This window comes from Phaeodactylum tricornutum, chromosome 10, assembly GCF_000150955.2.
Source record: "Phaeodactylum tricornutum CCAP 1055/1 chromosome 10, whole genome shotgun sequence".
NCBI lineage: Eukaryota > Bacillariophyta > Bacillariophyceae > Surirellales > Neidiaceae > Phaeodactylum > Phaeodactylum tricornutum.
In genome coordinates, this window is record NC_011678.1 from 59,000 (window position 1) to 78,565 (window position 19,566).

At 48.0% G+C, this 19,566-nt stretch overlaps 7 protein-coding genes across 7 annotated transcripts; 6 read left to right on the top strand and 1 right to left on the bottom strand.

Moving 5' to 3' along the window:
* Positions 1 to 378: 378 nt before the first annotated feature.
* On the top strand, positions 379 to 2,160 carry PHATRDRAFT_46345 (predicted protein; the record flags this gene model as incomplete). The annotated part of the gene is made up of 1 exon (XM_002180708.1): positions 379 to 2,160. The coding sequence occupies one exon, from the start codon at positions 379 to 381 to the stop codon at positions 2,158 to 2,160; it is 1,782 nt and encodes a 593-aa protein (XP_002180744.1).
* Positions 2,161 to 2,754: 594 nt separating this feature from the next.
* PHATRDRAFT_46346 (predicted protein) lies at positions 2,755 to 4,905 on the top strand (the record flags this gene model as incomplete). The annotated part of the gene is made up of 1 exon (XM_002180709.1): positions 2,755 to 4,905. One exon carries the CDS (start codon positions 2,755 to 2,757, stop codon positions 4,903 to 4,905), a length of 2,151 nt encoding a protein of 716 aa, XP_002180745.1.
* A 297-nt stretch (positions 4,906 to 5,202) lies between these two features.
* On the bottom strand, positions 5,203 to 5,986 carry PHATRDRAFT_46347 (predicted protein). The gene has a single exon (XM_002180902.1). It carries the CDS (start codon positions 5,979 to 5,981, stop codon positions 5,214 to 5,216), a length of 768 nt encoding a protein of 255 aa, XP_002180938.1. The 5' UTR covers positions 5,982 to 5,986; the 3' UTR covers positions 5,203 to 5,213.
* A 445-nt stretch (positions 5,987 to 6,431) lies between these two features.
* Positions 6,432 to 9,359, top strand: PHATRDRAFT_36284 (predicted protein; the record flags this gene model as incomplete). Its single annotated transcript, XM_002180710.1, has 3 exons — positions 6,432 to 6,495; positions 6,535 to 7,482; positions 7,597 to 9,359. The coding sequence occupies 3 exons, from the start codon at positions 6,432 to 6,434 to the stop codon at positions 9,357 to 9,359; spliced, it is 2,775 nt and encodes a 924-aa protein (XP_002180746.1).
* A 734-nt stretch (positions 9,360 to 10,093) lies between these two features.
* Positions 10,094 to 11,305, top strand: PHATRDRAFT_46348 (predicted protein; the record flags this gene model as incomplete). Its single annotated transcript, XM_002180711.1, has 1 exon — positions 10,094 to 11,305. The coding sequence occupies exon 1, from the start codon at positions 10,100 to 10,102 to the stop codon at positions 11,303 to 11,305; it is 1,206 nt and encodes a 401-aa protein (XP_002180747.1). The 5' UTR covers positions 10,094 to 10,099.
* Positions 11,306 to 11,682: 377 nt separating this feature from the next.
* PHATRDRAFT_50961 (predicted protein) lies at positions 11,683 to 13,710 on the top strand (the record flags this gene model as incomplete). The annotated part of the gene is made up of 3 exons (XM_002180712.1): positions 11,683 to 11,725; positions 12,373 to 12,966; positions 13,085 to 13,710. 3 exons carry the CDS (start codon positions 11,683 to 11,685, stop codon positions 13,519 to 13,521), a joined length of 1,074 nt encoding a protein of 357 aa, XP_002180748.1. The 3' UTR covers positions 13,522 to 13,710.
* A 4,184-nt stretch (positions 13,711 to 17,894) lies between these two features.
* PHATRDRAFT_36287 (predicted protein) lies at positions 17,895 to 18,950 on the top strand (the record flags this gene model as incomplete). The annotated part of the gene is made up of 1 exon (XM_002180713.1): positions 17,895 to 18,950. One exon carries the CDS (start codon positions 17,895 to 17,897, stop codon positions 18,948 to 18,950), a length of 1,056 nt encoding a protein of 351 aa, XP_002180749.1.
* Positions 18,951 to 19,566: the final 616 nt, after the last annotated feature.

The following is a 19,566-nucleotide window of genomic DNA, read 5'->3' on the forward strand; positions in this document are numbered from 1 at the left end:
TTTCATCTCGGAAAGTGTGACCTAAAAGTGTCGCATGAAGAGAATCAGACGTCAAAAATGGACATATCGGAGCAAGGCATATTATGTATTAACAGTCGAAAGACAATTTCAGTCATAGTAGAGGTCATTTCTTCGAAGCATGAGTGAATGGTCACAATTTGAATCCGCGGAACTGACGGTGATAGTGAACTCGTCTCCGAGCTGCATTCTAGGATCAGCATTCGGACATCGACACTCCCCTCTCTACGGTTAGTTATCTGCAGACACAAATACATGTCGAGTGCAGGTACCAAGGTGAAGCGTGGAAAGAGAGCCGCTGTTGTTAACGCCGTTCTTTGTATTTCAATATTTGCCCTCAAGCAGAGGTGCAGATAAATGATGTCCGGGGGGAATTCGCTGAATTTTGGGAGCCAAAATGTTTTCCATGAGGAGGAAGTAATCGAGAGAGAGCACGACCTTTCTGAGTACGCTGAGGAAGAGGAAGAAATTGACGACGAAGAAGACACACATTGCCACGAAATTTATGATACCGACGAGTACGACGAACAGATCATCGAAAGCATATTTGACCTAAAGGAAGACCCTAAAACCCAGGAAGAATACGATTGTCAAATTCGCAAGCTCATTCCCATCGTCTATAAAGACCAAGATGTCGACGCTGATTCCATGATTCGCAAATGTCCTGTCCAGTCGGAGCTCTATATATATCTGAAACAAATGTATTGGTATCAGAAACACAATGGAGCTGTAACAGAAGAAGTGAACGATGCTCAAGAAGTAGTAGAGGACCAAAATAAATTGCCGCTTGCTGCCAAAACTAGAAGTATCATGGAAATCTATGCGCGCCGTGCTCTCTCGAGAGAGCAGACTTCCGATAGACCAAACCAATCGTCTTTCGACGATGAAGAATCTATCGATGACAATGGTGACGAGACAGAGGAAAACTATGATAGCGAGTCCGAAAGAGATGTTGATGAATCAGTCCGTAGCTCCGATGCTCTCAAAGAGTACGCGCTACGTGCGTTGGGTGTAAGCTCCGGACCAGAATGGGAGAAAGCAACCGCTATCAATATTCATCATGATGCAATTTCTCAAGTTCATAAAGCGCTCGACATCTGCCACAATGGGCGTGGGAGACAGGATATGTTATTCCGCTCGCACCAATTTTCAGGGAGATCAACACTCCTGCACTCGGACGGCTCCGAGAAGTGTGTGAACGAGCACGACGAGTTCGATCCAGACGAAGCTAGAAAGGATGAACGCGATAGTCGGTTAGAGCGTGGCGAAGACTGGATAGTCAAACGTGAAATCCCCGGCAGTACTGATGTCGGAGAAGCCGGCAACGCTCCGCATATACAAAATGGTTCGTTTGATCAAGAAGAGGATGAAGATGAGACAGAATACGACGAACAAGTCATTGAAAGCATTTTTGATCTCAAAGAGGATCCGAAAACTCGTGAAGAGTATGATCTACAAATCCGGAAACTCATTCCTATTGTTTACAAGAACCAAGATGTTGACGCTGATTCTATGATTCGAAAGTGTCCTGTACAGTCCGAACTGTATACTTATTTGAAGCAAATGTATTGGTATCAAAAGCACAATGGAGCGGTGATGGATGGCACAGACGAGGATGACAAGTCGCCAGAGGTGAAACAACGAGAGGATGGAAGCCCAAAAGCGAAAAAGATGACGCTTATGGAGATATTTGTGAGACGGGCATTACTAGGAGAATCCATTCACTCTGATAACCATGCAGACGAGAACAAAGTTTGTTCACTGTCAGAAAGCATCGTCGACGATTTTTGTGAAGATGCGGACATCGTGGAAGAAGCCTATACACACAAATACTGTGGCTACCGCGACCAAGCCGGCACAGTCCGCAATCCTGACGAATCAAATGATTCTTCTAAGGAGATAGAGGTAATGGAAGAAACCGAAGTAGAGGAATTAGTTGACGACTCTGGCGACGAGGAAGACGTCGAAATTGTTTTTGACGGAAGCGAACGTGAAGAAATAGAAGAAGAGTATGTAGAAGAGATAGAAGAGACGGACACAGAATACGAAGAGGAAATTGAAGAATCTTCAACCGCTTTCAAGGAAACAAAAGACTTCCTTCTCCGTCTACAAGACGACGTCAAGGCATTTCGTCTGTGGTAGCTTGCGATATACCTTGGTTGGCATGCATCGATCAGAAAATAATATCGTAAACACCATTAACGGATCTACGATAGGGACAATGGCCTGGCTTTCGCTTCGTAGCTGAAACAGTACAGTCAACAGCCAGTTACAAACAAAGTTGACCAACGTCAAGGAATCCATATTGCTCCAGCAAATTTCAAAGCAAGGCCAAAAGTCGGGAGGAACTCACTGTCCAAGCCATGGCAAAATGGAAAATGGCTGACTGTGTATGTGCCAAATGGCATTGAGGATTTCTTATGACTATTTATATATATATATAACGAAAGTCATTTTGTTGGGCCAGATTAGTCATTGTGTTTGTCTATTCTACTTCGGTCACACAATGGCGACCGACACAACGTGCTATTCGAACTTTTAATCTTTCCCCTCGAGCAAAGGGCGGCCATTGCGATCTCAAAAATCGTCAAAATTCTTGGACTGACTTGGAAGTGAGTCCCCACGCTAGTGCCGTCGAGTCAAGGCGATTGAATCTTCCGAAGGCTTTCGAGTCCTTTCAATAGCAGTCGAGCATACAATAGTCCGCTCGAGTCCACATCATTCGCTATCCGCACCATGAGCCAAGATAATCTTTACGAAAAATCCCAGTCTCATTATGAGCGCAAGGTTGCTCGCCAGCGTCAGTTAGAGATGATGGAAGCCGCAGCTTCGGGTACGGCAGCGGAAATGGAGCTCGACACGAGCAGTTTTGCCGAAGCCGACGGCTCCTTCATGCGCCAACGCAACCAAGAGACGGCTCGTCGGTTTCTGCACGACGAAGACGACTCGCAAGAACAAACAACCCCGATGCGAGGAAATTCTACCACCGGTCACCACACATTATTTGGGCAACGACAATCTTCCGGTCCGTCACTCAATTTAATGGACCATTCCGCTGGCGTTTATACCGAGCAGGTGTCGGGACTGTTCAGTGATGCGGTTCATTCCGTCGGAAAGTTCATTTTCAAGGTGTCGGGTTCTGAGATAAGAGGAAATGAGCACGATGCGATAGCAGCCACGGATGGAGATGTGTTTCTGGGTGATGATTACAAGCGTCGGTCGTCTATGCGTGCGACTCAATGCAGCACGATCTTAGCGTCGCGTGTCATGTTTTTCAAATCTCTTCTGCGCGACAAGAAACGATTGGGACTGTTGGCCATGGTCTTTTTAAGTCTTTTTGCGATTGTCTACGCCACCAATATGGCACTGCAACGCAGACCAACGGAAAAGATACTTCGGGAAAATAATTCTTTCCGCTTCAACGCTGTTTTGGATCACATTGTAACGGAAAGTGTGAGCCACACCGAAGTGTTCCTAAACTACGACAGTGCCGAGTACCACGCACTCCGCTGGGTGGCGTATTCGGATCCGGCCCGTCTCGACCCCATGGATCCCCTCATTCTCCAACGGTACGCTCTGGCGGTCTTTTACTACGGTTCTTACCTGGCCTTCTCGGAGCAATACGGAGAGCAAAAGCCTATTCAATTCGAAGGACAACAGTTTGAGGGTGTCCCTAATCCCGGCTGGACGCGCAAGGATTACTGGATGACGGGCAAGGGAGTTTGCAAATGGTACGGCGTGCTCTGTGAAGGCGAAATGGTCAACGGAGTGGAAATAGCGGACTTTGACAAGAATGCGCCGATTATTGCACTCAACTTGACCGCGAACCAGCTGCACGGTACACTACCAATGGAATTCAAAGCTCTCGATTCGTTGCTGGTTCTGGACTTTTCCCGCAACAGTATCGGAGGAACCATTCCTCTGCAACTCGGGCGTAGCATGATCGAACTCCAGTACTTGTTCTTGAACCGTAACGAAATTACGGGGACGCTGCCTAGCGAAATGGGTTTCATGGAGAGTGTTCGCTCGATCCGTCTGGGCAACAACCGCTTACAGGGATCCATCCCGTCTACTTTTAATCGTATGTACCAGTTACGAGATCTAGGCTTGGACAATAACTACATTACTGCCGACATTCCCGATCTAGAAGGCTGTCAGCACTTGATTGGCCTGTACCTCAACAACAATCGCTTAAACGGCCGACTGGACACCTCAATTGGCAAGCTGACGAACTTGTTCGAACTACGGGTAGACCAAAACTATCTACAGGGCACGATTCCTCCAGAAGTATCGAATATGCGTCGATTGGAACACTTCAGAGCCAACAACAATCTCTTGACGGGTACTATTCCGAACGAGATATTCCTCAAAACCTTACGCATGAAGGAAGTCGATTTGCAGCGTAACAATTTTGAAGGGCCGTTGCCAGTCTCCCTCGGTGGTTTGTCACATTTGCGCCTACTCAAGCTCAACAACAATGCTTTTCAAGGTGGTATTCCCCAAGCTTGGAATCGCATGCACGGTTTGCAAATTCTGCATCTCATGAGGAACAAGCTGACGGGCACAATCCCTACGGGCATCGCAGGTTTGCGGGAGCTCCGGGATCTGTCTGTGGCCAACAACCGCTTGGCCGGTACGATTCCCCGCGAAATTGCCGCGTGCGAAGTTCTTACGGAAGCCTATTTCGACTACAATCAGTTCACGGGGACGATTCCGGCCGAATTTGGCTTTTTGAAACACTTGGAGACGTTACGGGTATCCGGCAACTTGTTTCATGGTGACGTACCGGTCCAAGTGTGTGCGCTCACCCGCGAACACGTGTTGACCAATTTCATGGCGGATTGCAAAAGCAAGGTGACCTGCGAGTGCTGTCACCGGTGTGCGTAACCGGTTTCCGATGGCTGTGGTGCGGGACCCCTACAGTATACAAACGGTGTTCGACAGGGGAACGGGCCGACCTACGAAAGAATCGAACGTTCGAGTTTCACAGTCACTACCCTTCGTGGGATGCCCCGTAAACTCTTCGTTCGATGGTAACGTATCTGGATTGGAAATAGCTCGTATTTGAGGACCGATTCGATTCTTTTACTCTTGTACTCTTTACGTTGCTAGTGTAGTGTATTGCTTGTTGTAGGATTTAGCTATGGTAATGGTTGGTGATCGAGGTGGTCGCTGCCGAGACGCAAGGCCACGTTTCACTCGGCTCCGACGGGTGCCTTGGCGACGGCGTCAGCGACACTGTTCGCAGCGGTTGCTTTGTTGTTGTTACTGAGAGGCACGGCACAGAGGGACGACTTGAATCGCGATTTGTTGCTGTCGTCGGACTTGTCGAGTCGGGTATTGAAACTAACGTAGACGGCGGTTTGCTTGTCCACGTCGTAAATCCGCTGAACCCGGAGTGATTTGAAGAGGAGCGACTTGCTTTCCGTAAAGACCTGTTCTCCCTGCGGCGAGACGTTGATGTTGTCGGCTACGCGAATGTTGGGTGAGGTTTGTGCACAGGCGACACTGGCGTAGGAGGGATCGTTGAAGAATCCGGCGTTGAGGCGTTCCGTGATGGGTTTCTGAAAGTTGCTAATGTAGAGTGTGACGCCCTGTATTTTGGGATCGTCAAAGGCTTCAATCTGCAGAGTATCTTTAAAGACTAGTCCGGATCCTTGCAGTTGTCCCACGACGCGAGCGTCGTTAGCGACGGCCGGCCACGGAGCGGCGGCGCCGAGTATGATGGCGGCACACCAGCCCAGAACAGCCGTCGTCACTCGACTGGGACGGACCGTCACCGGCGGCTGGCAAAGAGTACGGTCTTGCTGCGAATGGAATGCTTGTTGTGGTCGTTGGGACGCGTCTGTCGAAACGGAACGTACGACAGGCTTGTGGAACGGGGCTCCCGGAAACGTCCAGGCGTCGGTGGGACTCGCCGCGAGCCCCAGCAGCAGTACGACGGCAGCGACTAGCAACTTCATGAGATAATGCTAAGAATGGCTAGGCAGGACAACCGTGAAAAGGAGGCACTGGGTGGTGGGGAAGAGGGTACGTGGGGTATACCACGGGGTACTACCTTACTCTGTCTGGGCTCCAGCTAGCGAGAGAAGATACACTCTGTACCATAACCGTAGGTGTCTCGAGTCGTAGCTGTCTCGAGAGTCGTAGTTACACTCTAAGAGCGAAATCTTGTTGGTTCACTGTGACGTCGATTCCATGCGTTTCGTTTCGTTCGTTCGATACGAACGTCGGTCCGACATTCGTATCGACCTACACAGATAGACGGACAGACGGAAACCAACGGGTACCGCATCCGCAATGGATCGTTGGAAGATTTGAAAACTTTAGCCATTCATCGCACGCCGACCGTGCCCACAACACCCACGCCGATATCCCTAGGCCCACGGTCTCTGTCCAATTCGCCCCATACCATGGGACGAGGACAACGACAACTCCCCCCCCAAAAGGCCTGGTTTATCATTCCTTCCTTGTCTCGTACGTAGTAAGAAGAACAACTGTACTCAACAACCAGAGATACAATTCTTCGTAGAATGGAGGATCCTTCGCTTCGCACGACTGTCCGTGTCGGGAACGACTATCGCGTGAACGACGACGTCGACCTGGACGAAAAAGACGGAGGGGACGCTCACCTCCGCGACGATGACGACGACTCCACAAACAGCCCTCGTCGTCGCGGTGTACCGCCGTTACTCCCCGCGGGTCGTCGTCGGATGATTCTGACCGACGAAGCGGACGAAGAGACGTCGTCTACCACTGTATCGAGCCTCACAACCAAAGTCGGGTCATCCTCGACACGACACCAGCCCCCCCGACCTTCCGTCCGTTCCGTCCGACACAGCGTACTCCCCACCCACGCGCCGGGACGTCGCCGACGTCGCTCGTCGGCACGCTTTTTGCGTCTCAGTGGTCAGCATCATTCCCGTCACAGTCGCAACGATGGCACAATGACAACGACGACATCTTCGTCCGCGGCACAACTCGGCGAACTCTACAAACAAGCCATTCGAATGAACGCCGAGAATAGGATCAACGCCAGCAATAGTTGGAATCTAGCACTCATTGAGAATATTGATCAATTCCTGCTCCTTGAAGAAGAAGAAGAAGAAGAACAGCACGAGGACCTCCCTCGCGATCACCGCCGTCCCGAAAACGACAAGAATCGACTCACTCTCAACAACGCGCAACCCACGCCAACGCCACGCCGTCAGCGCGTTAACTTTACCAAGGCATCTTGTACACTTGACGCATCGGTCAAGATTTATTCCTACCGGGTCGACGACGTACACCTTTCCAGTTACAAGGTGCTCGCCAATCTCAACCGCAACGACCAAAACGCCAACCACAAGAACGCCGATAGTGACAAAGACAAAAACACCCATCCGGATCCCGATCACCACAATGCTGGCAATCACAAAAAATCCACTCACTCGTCCCACGCATCCACCTTGGAAACCAATATGGGTGCGTAGCCAACCTTCCTGTAGATGTACGCCCTTTGTCCCCCTCTCACACCTTGCTACTTTCCCATTCATTCGTTCCATCCACATATCCATTCTTCTTGCGCCTACGGAACAGCCAACATTAACCTCAACAAGCTCGATGCCGCATTCGATATTGATCCACTCTTTCACAAAATGTCCAAGACTTTTGATGAAGGGGGTGCCAAGGGACTGCTCCTCGCAAATCTGGGCGTCAGCAGTCACGGTTGCAACGTCGTCTTTGACAGTACCAGTAATGACTCCAATCCAGTCGCCGAAGAAAAAACAGAAGATGACCGTCACGTTAACGAGACAACTTACGCTCCCGTTGACATTTCCTCACTTCGCGCCAAACTCGAAGCTCTCGTCAACACAAACGACCCCGACGGCAACACCGGTGGTACCTTTTTGGAAGATTTGGCGCTCGTCCCGCAGCTTACATCCCTCCGTGCCGAACACGATCGTCTCGCCGCGGAAGGATTCGTTCTCGACGACAACCCGACGATGACGAGCACCAAAAATCGTGGTTCGCAACGCTACGCCCCCACAGCGGACGAAGAAACGCAGGCCGACCAAAGCATTCACCAAGAAGCCTTGGAACGAAGTCGCCGGACCAACAAGTCGTTTCTATCCGAAACGGACCAAGAATATGAAGAAATCATCGGTTCGAGTACATCACAGCAGCCTCCGCAATCATTATCGATTGGATACGACGACGCCGACGACTTTGGTGGTGGTTTTGACGATGGGGACGACGATGATGCGGGTTTTGACGATTTTCTCCAACGCGACCAGCAGGGGGCTCGGTATTCCTCCATATCCTTCTCCGGATCGGTGCAAAACTTTCAAGCCCAGGAAGGCGCATCCGACACCGACGTACCGACATCCACCGCATTGTTGGAGGCGTTGCTGGGGTCGCAAGCGTTGACGGACCAGGATCAGTACCGTTATTTCGACGCCGAGTTGTTGTCGTCCGCCGTTCACGCGAATAATGCTTGGGCCGGAGCCACGCACTGGAAACGCACGCCCAAAGTTGCAACCACCACGGGACCTTCCGTCGCCAAGACCAAGTCTCAACGCAAGAAACCCCGTGCTTTGGTTGATTTGACTGCCACGGCCTGTCTGGACGATGTACTTCGTTCACCACCGAAGACGTCGAGTTTGTCCTGGAGTCAAGCCATTGTGCAAAAGTACACGAATGCGGAGCATTCCAACCTGTTGCCTCCCGACGCCGAAATGGACGTGGAGACTTTGTCGACCCTCTTTTTGCGGCCTCAGAGTGTCTGTCGTGGTCTATCGGTCGCCGGGGGAGGGGACAAGGTATCTACGCCCAAGGCGGTCGGCTTTAATATGGGTGGCGTCGAAACCTTTGGTTGGGATGATGGTCACGATGACGACGGTGAAGGTGGCGGCTACGACTTTGGTGGTGACGACGATGACGATATGAGTTTCGTTGCACCGCTCGAAGACATCCGCAAGGTGGACAAGGTTCACGTGGGCTACGCCACGGTCGCCAAAAAGGTGGACGTCAAGCGACTCAAGAAAGACTTGTGGATCGAGCTGGAAGCAAAACTGGCCGAGCCAGCCAAGCTCGGCGAACACAAGGATCATGACGCGGACGACAGCTCCATGTCATTGAGCGATGCTGTGACCCCTTCTAAACCATCACTGCCACTATCCTTTCAAAAGGCCGTGCAAGACCTGGAAGCCACCAAAACGCAAGCAGACGTGACCTTGCCGTTTTACTTTATTTGTATTTTGCACTTGGCCAACGAAAAGGGACTGCGACTGGATAGTCACGGTTTGGAAGATTTCGGTATTGTCTATGATGCAGCCGGGGTACCGTTGGCGGGGGTGTAGTCGACGACGGAAGAGGCGACCGGAAGTCGGCCATCTTGACCACCTGAGGCCATAGTACTGGTAACAGCTCGTGGTTCGACGTTCGAAACCTGGCGTTCTAGGCTTGATCATAATTTGTTGTTCCTCATCCGTTGGCTCGTGCGATAAGCGCAACTTCAGCGACTTTCGTCGTAGAGTCTTTTACTACTGTAGTTGACTTAACGGTTTGTTCCATCTTTCAATATTGTTTCCTGCGTAAAAGTTTTTCCTAGATACCAATAATATATCTTGTAACCGCAGACGCCGAGCACCCCTTGCAAATGGTTCTGCCACTGTCTACCCCGCCCTCCAGAGATCGGCACCAACAACTACAGCACTTAAAATGGAAAAAAAACGTTTGTGACAATGTTTCTAGCTAGATCGACTGATGTGTAAATGAGAGACGACCGCGTTGTAAAAGCATTGCTGATCCAAGCCTCTGTCTTTTGTTTCTCACAGTCAAAAGATATTTTACACCAATGAAATATGCCTGACAGTGGGACGGGGGATGGCTGACGTGTGAGAGACGCTCGCAAGACTTGATCATAACCCGTTACGTCGCTCACTTTTTGATGTCACGGTGAAAGTGATGTTGTTATGTCTGATTCCCGTGACCTCCGCCCGAAAAAGAGAGCGGAAGTGCACAGCTCCATCAGTTCGAGAACAGAGGAATTTCATTCATTAGACTGACTTTGCATTTTTCTTTCGACCTTACGCTTAATATGAAAATTTTCGAAGTATCGCAACGATATGATTCGGAGAGGCTATATGACTCCCAAAACAAGGTAGACTGCGATGATGGCAATGAATTTAGACGGCAGAGTCTGCGAGACTCTCCTTCGTCCAACAGCTACTGCAAGACTCAAAGGTATATAGGCGATACCAGTGAATTATTTGAAGTCGGCGCAGATGACGACGAAGAGTTTATTCCACTTTTAGATAAGCTATTTGATCTAGAAGAAGAGAAGAATTGGGAGGATTGCTTCGATTTATCAGCATCCAATGCGCCACATTTTTTCGACCAGGGAGGCAACGACAACACCGACGTCAACGATAGCTCTGCTGCGCCAGCATATCTAATCAAGGCTATTCTTGCCGGACTTTACGAGCTTCCACCTCCCCATATCCTCAAATACCAGCTTGGGCTCGGACGACGAGTACGCTACGACTCAGTTGTTCGGTTGGAATCACATTTTGTTACGCTGGAGGGTCGATCCGCAGATTTGGAGTGCATGCGTCTGACACGCCAATTTGACACTTCTAAGGCTGCAAGTTTCTACGTCTATCGTCGAAATCTATTGGACTGCGAAAATCTGAACACTACGTTGCGAGTCGTGGCTTTGGCGGAAGAATTGAAGTCGGCTGGACTGGACGTCAGCAACGCCGGAGGATCATGGCATGGCCCACCAAACTTTTTGTCGCAAAGAAATCTTGACGACACGTACAGTCGGGCATGCTTAGCACTCTACAGTTTCTTCGCTGACAGCGTACAGCAAATTGATCCACATCAAAATCATGTCTTGGACTTGGAGCCGTCCAATATTGAGTGCTGGATCAATACCTCCCGGAACGGGTCTTGGAACAGACTACACACACATGAAGGTAGTGCATGGAGCGCGGTGTACTACGTTGACGCAGGCTCTCCGCAGACAACTACCTACGGAGGCCGGCTGGTTCTCAAACCATCACCCCACCCCCGCGAAGATACGCACACACTGGATGTCCGGGAACGGGAGCGATTTTTTGATTGGCGGGATCGCGATCCAGATTGGTCCATTGTTGAGTACGTGGATTTGGATGCCGTACCGGGAAGCATGCTGATCTTTCCTAGCTGGCTTCATCATTGCGTCCTTCCAACTGTTATGACCGAATCGCCTTCACACCCTCGAATTTCCATCGCTTTTAACGTAAACTGGATGCCCAATTAACAAAAATGTGGGAGAGTTTAAGCTCTGCTTCTGCATTGGAATTCAAAAAATACTGATTCTTTTTATGTCACTGTCAGTATCTCATTGTCTTGCTCAATTGAACAGCAACTCAGGCCAAACGTTTCCAATGTCGGCCGCCACCACACCCACAGAGAATTTTCCACTGAAGATGCCAACCGGCAGAATATCAGAATGTGCTTTTGTTCTGTTTTTGCCATTTACCCTAAAACGCTGGGCGAAGTTCAAGCTGGAACGTCCGCAATGAGCCGGACACAGCGTGTTCACAGTCGAGACTAGACAGGAAAAATATTTCACATTGGAAAATGCTCGCACAAAACAGTTAACTGTAAAATATTTCACAGTCAGTTTCGTTCGGAATGGAATTCGGAAATGTGAAACCATGGAAAGCTCTGTCCGTCTGTCCCGATGACAACATACAAGACTAAAATTCTATACCGCGAGGTGCAAGGGACGACATGACGCGCGTCTCAACGATGCCTGGGTTGACATGATGTCTGTCATCCGCCACAGATGACAGACATATTTGACTAACAGTAATGTAAATACACGAAGGACCGTGACACAAGATTTTCATTTGGTTCGCCGCTGATTCCATCACGTGACCGTAGCTGTTTATAGCAACGTCTACTTCTTTGATCGGGATTTCCTCTCGCTAGCATCGTTTCCATTGCGAACCACAATGTTGCAAACTGGGTCTCGGTCGGCTCTACGATGCCCGAAGGCGACCCTACGTTACTTTTCTGGCGGCGCAGTGAAACTGCATTTGCCTGCTCTCGGCGCTACCGTATCGATGGCGGTCGGTCACGGCAATAGTGTGAACCCGAACACGATTAACTATAGAGAACGACACCAGTTTCCGGTGAAATCTTGGAGGTACGCTTCTACTACAGCTGCTCCATTATCCATTACGGACACCGAGCGAGAAATGATAACCCACTATGCGCACGAACCGCAAACGTCCGTTTCGCTACAAGCTTTGATGCGTACCGGTCGCGGCGAGTACTTGCACAAGACCTTTGCGGAAGAGAAGCTTGAGCGCCACGCAGCGACGGAACTTGTGTTGATCCAAGTAGCCGGATTCTTACGTCGCGAGCTGCCCATCCGACTCGCTCATCGTATCCGCGATCTGGAAGGCATACCACTACTCAAGGACATGGCCAGTATCCAGTTGGTAAGGGACTTGTACGTGAAGAGTTTTCTTGAATTGCTCAGCTTCGACAAATTGATACAATCAGCCGAACAGGAAGAAGGGTTCGCTGCCTTGATTGAAAATATCTACGATCGGCATTCCAAAGTTCTGGTTCAAATGGCCCAAGGTGCGTACGAGTTCCGCAGCGCTGTTCGCCAAGAGAAGGGGGCGGACGGGTTTGAATTACAGGAAGAAACGCACCGCTTCTTGGATCGTTTTTATTTGGATCGCATCGGTATTCGGGTGTTGATTGGCCAGTATCTGGCCTTGCGGCAACCGCCGGTGGAAAACTACGTCGGTATCATATGCTCCCATACTTCGCCTTACGAAATTGTCAAGCGTGCCATTGATGATGCGGCTTTTATGTGCACACGCAAATATGGTGACGCTCCGGAAGTCATTATGAGTGGAAGACTAGATTTGACCTTTCCTTATGTACCAACTCATTTGCGTAAGTAGAAGGAGAGTGGTAGGGATGAGGATGGGGACAGGACTTTTGGTTATCCGCGAAATGTGACAGGATACGGTTCATTTTTTCATCCGCCTAACGTAAATTCGCTGTGTTGTAGACTATATCATGTTGGAATTGATTAAAAACAGTATGCGTGCCACTGTGGAATGGCATGGTATTGATTCGCCGGAATTTCCGCCTATCAAGGTAATTATTGCCGATGGTGCCGACAACGAGGACGTAGTGATCAAGGTTAGTGACGAAGGTGGCGGAATTCCCCGATCCAATATGGGGAAGATTTGGTCCTATCTTTTCACGACCGCGGATCCAGCCATTCAAGCGGGTATGGTCGGAACCGCTGGTGCCAAAGGACAGGGCCAAGATCACGGAATTGACTCCCCTTTGGCTGGGCTGGGCTACGGGTTGCCGATTTCGAGATCGTACTGTCGATACTTTGGTGGCGATTTAAGCATCATGTCAATGGAAGGATTCGGGACCGACGCTTTCGTGTACTTGACGCGATTGGGCAATACAAGTGAACCCGTGCCAATTTAGACAAGAAATATACAGTCAGCATTGCAATTTCATCGGGAGAGAAAGTGGCTGAAGTAACAGCTGTCATAGAGTCAGCTCGTTTTGCTTTCGCCTATGTTTCTAGCAAAAAGAACGCACAAAAACAATTTACGTTCCAGCGAGAATTCTTTTACTTTGCTGTAAAAAGTAAAAAGAACTTTTGTGCTTGGTACAAACAATCGCGCAATTCAATTTTCTTGTTGATAAGCTTTTAGAGTTCAAACGACTCCTTTGATGGATGTGAAAGCAACTAACGACATCACCCATTCAAATCCCATCGAGGGATTCGGGTGAGGTCTTTTCCGATTCAAATTTCGTCCAGAGATCCTCGTATGCAGTCTTCGTAGGCAGCGACAAGTGTCCACTTTTGAATTGTTGTAACGGCTTACAGCATAGTCGTATGCGTTGAATATGGATTGTCGGAAAATGTCGCATCAATTGATTTTGGACAGCTGATGAACAAAATATGCGTTTTTGACACGTTTGTGTTGTGTATTGTATTTTGGTGGGGAAGAGGTTATATCCGTTGATCACCCTTGGGGAACCTATACACGAGCAAAGACTGGACTTATACGGAAGTTCTAGATGACCCACTTTCCTATATTAATTCCAGAATGGACGATTTATCATATTACTATCCGTCGTTGGAATGATATCGCCTAAGATAACCAGTCGATACTGGTAAGTTGAAAAAGAAAGAAACAATTTTGTGGCATGGGCAGACAATTCCATATTTTGAGAGTTTTTGTACTAGCCAATTAAGGCGGGTCATTATTATTCTGAGACTGGCTGTAAATCCAGTGAAACTTGATAGTAAAACAAACGGGATAGTCGCATCTTGGGCCTTACTTGCGAGCGTTTGGCATTTGTGATAAAGTCCACAAATCAACTTTACGAACTAACGCAACTTTTGGTATTTATGCCAGTTAGTAAATTGGATGGAAAGGCCAAATTTATTTTACATTTATGAGGAAAACAGATATCGCGGTTACTTCATAGATGAAATGGTTTGTTCATCCTGGTAAGTTTCCTACGGGGAACTTGAACTGTCGGTCACTTAAAGGGCTAGGCACTGCATCGTTCCCGACAGCTTTCTTCGTGGCACAAACTGAAGTATCAGCGATTTCGTACTGAAAAGAATCTCATTCATATCTGATCCAACGCATATTATTTGTGCATCATGGATTCAGCAATGGCCGAACTCATACTCCCCATCGAATGGGATAACAATAACGATTTGATGGACGAAGAACTTTCTGCTAACTCTAGCGAGGAGGCCAGTAGTGTCTTTGAACAGTGGAAGACAGATAATACTGACCAAGATTTTGACGCAATAATGGAGGTCGACGAGCAGATCGGATCGGATCTTCTAGGTGAAGAAATTTTCTTCGATCCGTGTATGTCTCCTACAGGTCCTTTGGAAGAACTTGTCTGCATGAGTCTCGACGACGAGGATGTGGACCGCTTCTCTCTAAGTCTGCTATCCAATTTCACGGCTGAATCGACCAGCTACTTGCCATTCGATGAACGCTACAAGGCTACACTCAGAAAACTCTCAGAATCAATGAGGCGTAGTCAAGAGACTCGCGCGAGTTTGAAGATGAAAACTTTAAAAACAGAGGATTACTCTCGGACTACCTCCATCAGTGGTGTCTTGACTTCCATCGAAAAATCTACCCACCAGCTTCAGGTTTATCTAAAAAAGATCGAAAGAGTGTGATCGAAGCGATCTCAAGCCCATGTCAACACGTTCATTTACACACTTTCGAATCGGCATATCCCCCAAACGGAAAATTGCTTTTTCCTTTTTCTCATTGCCTCTATATCATCTCTATGCCAATATAATCTGCCGAGCCCACCTGTAGGCACCGCGTACAAGTTAAACATGGTAGAAATAACCTTACTACATGTTTGATCTAAAACTTCATTGACTCCAGAATGTACTTGCTGCTCTCAACAAGTCGAAGTCGATTTGTTAGACTAATTCGGTCGCATGCAGTGCCATGTTATAAGGGTAAGCCTGCCGCGACTTGCAATGGCGTATTCTCGTGACGTTGCTCGAAGATAAATTTTAGCGAACGTTTACCCGTAAGTTTTCGCTTCATACAGAACTCTGCGAGACAAAAATGCAGATTAAGAGAAAGAGCAGCCACCAGTCAGGCATAATGACAAAATTCTCATTTTTGTTTGAATTGAGTATGAATAGTTGCCGTATATATATATATATATATTTCAACGGATTCTCCAACGAAGATATAGCCCTAAATAAAATTTAGGAAAGTTTGATCTGTATAAGCAAGAGAAAGATCAAAAGTCATTTAAATCTCAAAACGGACATAGGGGTTTGCTTACCAGAGTTGTAAAAGACTTTAGTACTATAAGTATGACTTGTTCATCAATCTGACTACTTTCAACGCCGACATCACATTTTACCGATTCCTTCTTGGTGATTGGAATGCGTTTCGAAAAAAAATAGATTAATGTAAGGTACCTCCATAAGTGCCCCCCTGCATCACTCAACCAAAATCGATGTGTCCGATGGTTGCATTTAAATTCTCTACATCCTACGCGACCACTTCCTGACATTCCCTCTGTTGTTTCTCTATTAGGGCGGTGATATCAGTCAGGTCAACGAGACCCCGCTACGATATACGCTTTCCACGTCATAGATCAGCAAGTGTAGTCATCAGTCAGGCATAATGACTAAATGCTCAATTTTTGCATCAATTGAGGAGGACTATTCGCCATGTAGAGTCATATGTTTCGGTCAGCAGATGCGTCAACGAAAATCTAGGGTTAAATGTAGTTTGGTAAAGTTCAATCTGCATATCGATGCAATGGTCAAGTATCTCCTGGCTTCTGAAGACAGCACAAGGTGATCAAGATTTATCTGGCTTCTAACAAAGAGATACAAACTAACAAATATAGTTTTCACACAATTGTCGTTGAGTTATATAAGCTCTAAACTAAAGCTAATCTGTTCACTTTCCATTTGGTCCCACAATTTGCCAGGTGCCATTGTGGTCTGTTTCATTTGTCTCCATGGTGTTACACACGGTACAGTAGGCACATTCATACATTTATTATAGTTACCATGCTCCTTAGCATGACAATGTTCAAGTCCCAGAACAGTCACACAATGTTTCTGGATACTTAATTGGGATTGCACCTGTCCAAACCATCCGTGTTGGGATTTGTGGGCAAACACACAAGATTGGTTTCGATAGGCTTGCCTTGGGTGTCATGACCCAAGTGGTGCAAACCGGTACTCAAAACTGTCATTCCAGTTGACAATGGAAGAGAAAGATCCATAGTTTTTCTATTTGTAGAGAGGAAATATGGCTTTGCTTTGTTTTCGTTAAAATTTAAAAAGACTTCAACTTTTTAATATTACTTGTTCATCAATTTACATTAATCACCTTCAACGCAGGGTTGACCCATGATACAATGGAGGACAACGGAAAGGAGCAGCAAGGTTGTCCCCGCGGATGCGTGCTACAGATCCGATGCATAACCGGAGTTCCTCTGACTTATTTTATTTTCAAAGTAGATGAAGTTCCTGAAGCAAGGTACATTCTCCGGAAATGAGAGTATGGAGGGAAACCAAACAAATGCCAGAAACAAGAGCGTTTAGACAACAAGAGGTAGGACATCAATGATGCACCAGGCTCAAAGCAGGGATCACCATAGTGGCCCATGGATTGACAAACATGACAACTATGGAAGATCCGTCCAAGTGCCTTAATGCCAGCATTTTAAAGGTTGACAATACCAGCAATCTGCTAAAAAAACCACGTCAAGCATGGGGTTCATGTCCCTAGGTCTACTGGAGAAGCCTTTACTTTATGTTTTACACCTTTGATGAACTTACAAAAGTATCTACTCCTATCCAGTAGTTCCTCAGAGGCATAATTCTAGCCCGTTATTGTCCAGACACCTGTGCTTCTTGGTTTGGTTCATCCGTCGCTTGACTGTGAGTCATACAAAAAAGTTATTCGCATATGACGAAACATGAATTCGTATACATATACATCCAATTTCTCCCTTTCCGTCACCTTACTGTTAATATAAGAATACACGAGTGATCTTGTGCTGTTCTAGTAGATTCTAGTCGGTTATCGCTGCCGTTTTCAAGCAGATTATGGTATAATTTGTGGTTTGCTCTGCTTTGTAACTAGACCACTGATCTTGTGCTCTTCTTGCACGATTCTAGTCGGTAGTCGCTGCAGTTTTTTAGCTGAAAAAGTAGCCAGTCTTCTTCGGAAATTCTGCTTGTAGAGAATACAGTTGCATTACAAAAGAAAAAGCCTGCTTTGCTGGCGTCCCAAATCTTTCAGGGTGTAAACAAACGCAGCATGAAAAAAGATACCCCATACAAAGTGTCGCTTCTTGCATATGTTCGGAGTCATCTGCTGCTCCTGTTGGTTGCATTGGTTGTTTCTGTCGTCCTAGGAGATCCCTCTTACCAGGAACAGTTCTCTTTTGTTTCACACCGGTTGTTGCAAACCACTATTAATAACAGCAACGGGTTGGCCGGCTTTCGTACTTGTGACGGATGCTTTTGCATCGTCGAGAACGAAGGGGAAATGTGCCCAATAGATCCGCCTTTCACGAATTTTACCTCGATTATTCCCACTTTGCGAAATTTGACCTTGTCCAATCCCATTGGACCGGATGCGGCCTGCAATCCCTATACGAATGAAACGTGTGCGCTGACACCGTCGCAAAATCTTGGAGGGGGCGCTTGCGTCGTTGAAATGCAGGAGCCGTTGACGGACTTTTCTTCGTGTCCGGAATCTTGGTCCTACCACTTGCGCACCTTTTCGGGTACCTTCGAAGAAGCAACGCAACAGCGTTTGTTCGTCACGCACAACGGAAGCTGTGGTGCCTGCTCCAGTTTACAAGATTTGGCCGTGTATATGGAACAGGGCGCTAACCTTCGGGAGGCAAGCTCCCGCTGCGGTGCTCTTGGTCTGATCGACGCGGATCGGGCAATTCAGTGTTTCGAAGAGATCGGTTTCTCCACAGAATGGGCGACAATTTGGTACTTCAACACCGAGAAAACGGCCGAAGCCTGTATTCTACTGTGTGCGCCTTTTGTCTTGTCGGGCAACTCGCCAAATGGAGATCCACCCACCTGCCCGTTAGCGCCCTGCATCGATTGCGACGAAACCCAGGCGGGTCCCATCTTTCGAGCGTTCGCCGGTCGAACGCGGCGGAACTCTGGGCTTCTTTCGGACATTATTCGGCCTTGCGATCAAGTTGTTCGTGTGGAACAGGTCGATCCGTGTGCTCGTGCGACGCTTGCACCGAGCATGGCACCAGCCACGACTCCCCCGTCTTCCTCCATTAGGTGGGGGTTTCCGGTACGAGGAGCCATATGTACGGCGGTGCTACTATCCCTACACTGACTACTTATTTGATCGTTGCTTTTCCGATGTTATCTCGCCTGCTGTAAAAGAAAAGAGAAAGTCGTGTTTAAGAAAATGCTGCTACCGTTACCTTACTTTAAGCCTAGCAGAGCTTTAGATATGTACGGATCCATTTTTGCTGCATGTCTCTCTATGTGTCTGTATGGCGCCGACATTGCTGAATGTTAGAGTCAGCTTCGATAGACAAATGCGTGCATTATAGTAGATCCGACGGCATGCTAACTTCACATTCAGGGAAACAGAAGAGCGGGATTGTCTCGGGATTCTCTCTCCTTGGATTGTTCAAAAGAGAGGCCCCTCCAGAACGATATCATCGAGACGTCATTGCAATTTCCTAACGGATTCCGTATCATTTATGGATTGCATAAGCGCTCGTTCGTCGAGTTCGGCCTGTATGTTGTCCTCCATTTGTGCAGAAGGGCGGTTGCTGACCTTTAGTTTCTCCTGTGTTCGCCAGACCTCTAACCATGTCCACCCCATTTCGGCGCCTTGTGCAATTCCGTACGTACCAGCGACAACAAAACATGTACCACCAACCCCGACGGCTAACCATAGAGGGGCGGTTTTCCCCAAAAAGTCCGCCGCCAAGGTTGAG